General features: G+C 42.6%; 1 protein-coding gene across 1 annotated transcript; it reads right to left on the reverse strand.

The window, feature by feature from the left end:
* Positions 1-258: 258 nt before the first annotated feature.
* serpinh1b (serpin peptidase inhibitor, clade H (heat shock protein 47), member 1b) lies at positions 259-6,174 on the reverse strand. The gene is made up of 7 exons (XM_056283438.1): positions 6,048-6,174; positions 4,430-4,579; positions 3,986-4,178; positions 3,136-3,406; positions 1,766-1,864; positions 1,353-1,585; positions 259-969 (listed from the first exon to the last, which is right to left on the reverse strand). The coding sequence occupies exons 2-7, from the start codon at positions 4,546-4,548 to the stop codon at positions 667-669; spliced, it is 1,218 nt and encodes a 405-aa protein (XP_056139413.1). The 5' UTR covers positions 4,549-4,579; positions 6,048-6,174; the 3' UTR covers positions 259-666.
* Positions 6,175-7,342: the final 1,168 nt, after the last annotated feature.

The raw sequence follows: 7,342 nt of genomic DNA on the forward strand, positions 1-7,342 counted from the left end.
GGAAAACATCAGTGCAGATGGAAGAAACATCAGGGAGTGTTACGAAACCATGAAATAAGCTTGTGCAACAATCTTATCTCTTTAAACGTTAAAGATAATGTAAGAAAACACTCATAGATCATAACAGAATCAATCAATAACTACTAATACCCGGCTGCAAAAAAAAATAATAGAAAAATAATAGAAAAAAAACTGTAAAAAGTGTTATACAAAGGAGTTGAATCAAGTGCAATTGGACTTGGTATATATACATACGTGAAGACGTTTCGCCTCTCATCCAAGAGGCTTCCACTATTGTGTAAAAAGGGTTGAAATAGAGATCCCATACTTAATAAAAGCATGCTGTGTCATGCTGACTGCCATTGTGTAATTGTTTGTTTTTTTTTCAAGAAAAAAGGTAATAAAGGCACATATTGGTGAATTCTGGGATATTGGAAAAAAAATCATATGAAAGACTTTAAAAAGACCTATTGTGTTCATTCACATTTATTCCCTGCAAGTGTTAAATCTTTCTGTAAAATCAGCAAGCTCAGATAGTCAGTCCACAGATTGCCTATTGGAATGTGCTCTTGACATTATCGAAAACATGAACACTTTTTTCCTGACACAATTTCACCTGTGACAAAAGGTTGGCACCACAGTTACAACATTAAAAAAAAATCTACGTTACAGCTCATCGCGCATCTTGTCTCCTTTTGGCCGGACCATTCTGCCGATGTATAGGATGGAGTTGGTCTTGTTGTCTTTCACCAGGAAGATGAAGGGGTGGTCTACATAGAAAAGCTTAGGATTCCTCAGCTTTTCCGTGCCAAAGATGCTGGTGTCAATAGGATTTCCTTCTGTGTCCAGTTCCAGGGCTGAAGCATGGAAGACCTCGGAGAGATAGAGATCCTTCTTGCCAGAGATGTTGGATAGGTCGGCCTTGGCTTTATCTACAGCTTCCGTCAGGCCGAGGTTGGCAAGATGTTTCTAGAAAGGAGAAACATAAAAAATTAAAAAGTATATTGTGTGATTGTTGAAACATCTTATGTTCATACCTTTTAAAATACATGAGTTTTTTCTTAATTTGGTATATCGTAGAATTGGAGAAAATATATATCACAACTGCAATGGAAGATCTGCACACCACAGAGCTCCCGTAAGAAGGATTTATCTCAGCGTATGTTATTTTGATCAGGTACCTGTTTCTCTGGATTTTCGTCTTAATTTTTTTAAGCTTTGGTTTCTATAGCAAATACATGTCAACCACTGACTGAGAGAACAAGACAAACATTGGCTAAATCACACCATTAGCACAAAACACAGCTCCATGGCTTGCATTTTCTGTGAGATAAGTAGGTATCATCATTTACCTGTAGGTTGTGGCTGACTTCAATGCTGACTTTGGGGAGGGAGATGGCCACGGCCGTCTGGGTCATCTTGCTGAGCCAGGTGTCGACCTGTTTTCTGGTCAGGAGCTTCTCCAGGCGCTCCAGGGGCTCCAGGTGGAAGGGCATGATGAAGATCATAGAGGTTTGCTTCTGGCCCAAAGGCATGTTCAGCACATTAACACCATGTTCTGTGTCTTCGTAGAAGTCATAAACACCTGGGCAAGAGAGGTTTAAACAATCTGAATGTCTGCTTCTTGTTTTGATTGTAACGAGAAGCTGGTTGAATTAAAAGCAGGGTATCTAGATAGTATCAGGGAAAATAAGCTCTTAGCTTTTATAAGTCCAAAATGAGAAAAAAAAAAGATCACATGTAAACATGATGGGAGAAAACTCACCTGTACGGTGCATCATGGGGACACCAACAGTGAATGATCGCGTGACTAGAAAGCCGCGGTTGTCCACCATCTTCTCGTGGAATTTCTCATCCCAGTGTGCTATTGACAATGGAGGATTTAATTATTCATCTGCTCACTTTTAACATGAAACTATTTCAGTTACAGCAAACTGTTAAAGCGGGAATCTCGAAGATTCTGGTACGGTTCTTTGTTGGCATACACTTCCCAGGATTCATTTGGAAACTGCTAACTAATTTGTCCTCCACAATACTGGAGCACAGAGCGTTCGTTCCGCCTATCCGCAAACATGTCACTTACGGATGCTTGGGATTTTGGTGGGAGTGTTGCCAAAGACGCACGGTTGTATTTCTTACAAATGCAAGGGCTTCTATCAGTGGCCGATAGGTTGAATCGACATTGTGCCACCTCATTCAGCAAAAGATAACTTACCTAGTTAAGTCAAATAAATAAATAATACATACATTTATTAATGTAAGAATCTCTGAGATTTCTGCTTTAATTAATTGATAAATCTGTCTTTTTTTCTTTTCTTTTTTTCTTTGGATTTTTCCCCGTTTTTCTCCCCAATTGCACTAGGCCAATTATCCCACTTTTCCGAGCTGTCCCAGTCGCTGCTCCACCCGCTCTGCCGATCCGGGGAGGGCTGCAGACTACCACATGTCTCCTCCGTTACATGTGGAGTACCAGCATTTTTTTTATATCCCTCCTTTTTCTCCCCAATCGTATCTGGCCATTTACCCCGCTCTTTTTGAGCAGTCCCGGTCGCTGCTCCACACCCTCTGCCGATCCGGGGGGCGCCCCGACCGACCAGAAGAGGCGCTAGTGCAGCGACCAGGACAAATACCCACATCCGACTTCCCACCCGCAGACACGGCCAATTGTGTCTGTAGGGACGCCCGACTATGCCGGAGGTAACACGGGGATTCGACCTGCGATCCCGTGTTGGTTGACAACGGAATAGACCGCTACACTACCCAGACGCCCAAGTCACCAGCCGCTTCTTTTGAGCTGACAATGAGGAGTTTCATCAGTGAGGACGTAGCGCGTGGGAGGATCATGCTATCCCTCCCCGAATAGGCGCCCCGATCGACCACAGGAGGCGCTAGTGCAGTGACCAGGACACATAGGCTACCCACACTCGGCTTCCCGGACACCCAACCAAACCGGAGGTAACATGGGGATTCGAACCGGATATCCCCGTGTTGGTAGGCAACCGCTACGCCACCCAGATGCCCCATGATGAATTATGTTTGAGTTGAATTTTCTGACGCGATTGTTCAACATTACACATGAGTCCGAGGCCAAAAACACCAATTGTTGATGTTGGTGTTTATTACATCTCTACTTACGCTTGAAGAACATGGCGTTGACAATCATGGCTCCATCTGTGCTCTGCACGTCCTTGGTGACCTCGGGCAGTTTGCCACCGGTGGACTTGGTGGCCCAGTCGTTGATGGAGTTCACCGCGCCCCTCTTGTCTCTGAAGTTGATTTTAGAGTGGTCATAGTTGTAGTGCTTTTTGCTGCTCTTCACAAAGTTATCAGCAAAGGAGACAGAGCTTGGACCGTAGAGGCGATTGCTGATCTTCCAGGTTGTGTTTCGTGTCTTGGCATCACTCACCTGAAGGTACACGACACCAGTTATTATGTCACTGTATGTAATGATTATTAGATTTGGTGGGTTGTTTAGGAGGCCTGTTAAGGTCATGCATTAAATGTAACTACTCTTTGTTTAGGCCCATCTGAGCCAGGCAGATATATGTATAAAAAAAATACACCCTTTGTTTGCAAAATTAATTTTAGCACAACAGGTAATTGTAAAGCAGCGAGTGACTGAATACTTTGACATATAACACGTTTTTACTCTGGATATCATGGACTACTTAATTAATAGAATAATACATGGAATCCAGTGTACAATATATATTTCCAGTACACTCTTTTTTATGTGCAAAGCACCTCATGAACCTGGCTTGTAACTCAAACACACACACACACCCACACACACACACACGTGTGTGATTAGCAGGCTGAAGATTCTCCACAAGGGGGAGCTGCTGACCACATGAACAGCACCAGGGCTGCCATGTTAGCAGTGCTGTATGTCCTTGTTTAGATATGACATGCATAGTTTCAAAGTGGATAAGAGCAGTTCTGAAGTGAAATGTTCATAGTTGGCAGTGTGTTTTACTGCTCTTGCCTCAGTCAGCAGTTCTGACAGCCCTGCGTGCAGTTGCTCATCTTTCAGGCTGTCGGCACTCAGGACAGTTTTGACCTGGGAGGCAGTGGAGGCCTTCCCGCCGAGGGCCACTATCCCCAGAGAGGAGGCCACCACCACGGGGGAGATGAGGATGTTCTCTGTGTTCTTGTCCTTTGCCATGTTGTGATAGAGACTAAAACCAAATCAAACACATTTAACGTCAAACCTCAATACGAAAGACAATTTTGACAAACCAGACAAGCAATTTCATACAGACGGTAACTCTTGCTCAGTGGTAACCAAATCATAGCTAAATGTCATTTTTTAGCTTTGTGAAAATCTCCACTTATATCCTGATGTTAATGTAAAGCAAAATACCGCCATCATGATATGCCATGCTATGCAGTAGTATCACAACATTAACATGACAGTGACATTTCAGACCTGAAAGCGAGGTTAGCGCTGTTGTCAGCCAGTGTACTGGCATGGCTGCTCAGTTTCTTGTCCTCCGCAGAGGCCGTGACAGCAAGCAGGCACAGAGCTACAATGTTGGTCAGCCACATCCTTTCTGTTTGAACAAGCAGCTATGAAACCCTGGGGGAAAAAAGAAAAAAAAGAATAAAAATGATGGCATGAAGTATCAACATTTTGTATGAAAGTGTATGAAGAACTGTGTGTCTTGCAAACAACATTATCATAAAAGCCTATTTACACATTTTTCAAAAAAAAAACACAGAAAAACATCATTGCAATACAGAGTGTAATTGCATTTTAGGAAGCAAGAGCTACAGGACAGAGCTCTTTGAGTCGACAGTGAATCTCAGCAAAATCTTCCAGATTTTGGCAGCCGAGTTTCTCGCCACGTCAGCAGCGGCTGAGGTCCGGTAGTGCTCTCTGCAGAGCCGTGGTTGAAATATGATGCCTCTGCCTGCCGTGCTGGCATCTATATGCCTTGGATATAGCTTGTGATAAAATGAAAATGACATGTCTGCATTCTGCTAAACCTCGGTTAAGACAACCGCAAAGTCTTCCTTTCCAGAGTGTTATCTTATTGCAAAGGATACTTAGTTAAGGTTTTTCAAGTTGATCACAGCGATCCAGGGGTGTTGGTCAGCAGCCTAAAGCTAAGTCACCCATCACTTTTTCAAACAAAGGAATATGTGTATAACCCTGGGCTGTGATTTATCCAATTTCTAAAGCGTCGCTAGTCTGTCATTCCTCTACGTGTTACCCCATTTTGAATATATAGTGCCACGGTATATGCCGTCTTTATCTCTCTTTTAATACCAGTGTATTTGTCATATCGGAACACAGACTTTGCATCATGTTTGGATACCTTGAAAAGTTTTCATACTGATGTCTGCGATTTTCATTCTGAAAGACAAAAGGTGCATGTGGTAATCTCCATTGAGCAGGCATGAAAACATTATACTTGCTCTTATGGAGAAATGTTCTGTAATTCATTATCCATCCAATCTTGCGGTTTAACCTCGATCCTCTTTCAGTTAAATTAACATGCATTACTCGTCATGCGTTCACAAAGACACGTAAACCATTTTCATTGGCCTATATGTGGCCCAGAAAAAAAAAATCATCCAGTCAGCTCAGCCACAGTGGAGCACAGATTTGACTTGGTGTCCCAGCACTCCTTAAGTGAATGGTAAGTGGACCAATAAGGCCAGTTTGGCTGCATATACAGTAGATTTCACAGATTAACCACAATTCGTATGAATATGGTCAAACATGCATCATATAAAAAAAAATGGATGGATGGATGAGCCTCAGGCACAAATCTTTAGCATCATCTCACTTACGGAAGTGTCAAAAAAAAGTTCTATCAGCTACTCCTACCGCCTCCCTTTTACTCTTCTCACCAAATTTACTCTATATTAGTCCATAAAAGATGTCTTTAAAGTTGCTTAAAAGATGAACTGGATTTGAAAGTTGCTCGACAAAAAAATGCTGCATTGTTACTTTAAACCATGGAAACAAAGCGTCTCTTCAACCAATGCATTCTGTCCCATAAACAAGGCCTTATCTCCAGTTAACTCCCAGTTCTTACCTGGCACTGGTTTGCAGAATTCCTCTTCTGAGTTGAGCGATCTGTAGAATAGTATCCGCCTGCCTTTCTCTGCTGGTCTATATACCCTAACAGAGAAATTTCTAGAAGTGGGAGTGGGAAATTCAAATGATGTCTGTCTTTCCTGAGGAAACCAGGAGCTGGGACGTCCCCCTCCATCCATGAACCGAGTGTGGATAGGGAGAGGTTAACCCCTTTGCTGCTGTTCTAGGTTTAGTTTTCTGAAATCTTTCCACCAATGGAAACCATTAGAACTGAGATGAAAGAATCTGATCTCTGGCCAGTTGCAGCAAAAACACAAACCTCACTTCTTCTAGTTCCCAGCGCTGCTTTCTGACTCAATCCCATACATTAGTTTCATCACCTCTAAAAGATGCGTCAATAAACACATTATTTTGAAGGCATCAAAGTAGATGGAAGGTCATTGCAGTGTTCCCCATTATTTGTTGAGATTATATGCTGCCTTCACGACAGCTATAAATTCTTTTACACTGAGTCACTAATGTATAAGCATTCAGTGTCCAGGCATATTTGTGTGTTAGATTGTACAAGATAGACAGTACTCGCAAGGAAAATTGAAAGGCTTATCCTGATTAACCTCAAAACACAAATGTGTCCTTTGAAAGGCATTTGTGCAGTGCTGTAACAGTTCAGAGCTTTCATAGTGCTAGCTTGCAGGGTCTCGGCCCCACCCCTCCCCCACACTGCCACGTTGCTCTGATGGGGCTGCTGATTGCAGGGTGGTTAAAGGGACGGGGGTGTGCCTGGAGGACCATTGTTTTAAGCCTGGCTTGTCCTGAACAGGACAAGCCAGGCTTAAAACAATGGTCCTCACACACACACACACACACACACACACACACACACACACACACACACACACACACACACACACACACACTCCTACTTACACAGGCACCCATATACACAAAAACACACAATATAACACAACCACACTTGCAAAAAAATGTGAGACATTTGGCATGATTAGATTTAGTATGATTATTAATGACCCAAACTGTGTTTACCCCCATGACCCTGAGAGCAGGATAAGCAGTTAAGATCATTCATTCATTCATTCATTCATGACCTAAACTGTGTTTACCATGACACATCACACAGTTATAAATGCCTCGCTTGAGTTCTGATCTCAGAATGAGATGAATCATGCCACAATGCTAAAACTAGAGGAGGCACTTTCACCACACTTTTTTAGAGTGTTTTATTTATCCTAGCAATAATGTTGGACAATAGTAACTATGAACAAAATTCAACAT

Source organism: Lampris incognitus, chromosome 7 (assembly GCF_029633865.1).
Source record: "Lampris incognitus isolate fLamInc1 chromosome 7, fLamInc1.hap2, whole genome shotgun sequence".
NCBI lineage: Eukaryota > Metazoa > Chordata > Actinopteri > Lampriformes > Lampridae > Lampris > Lampris incognitus.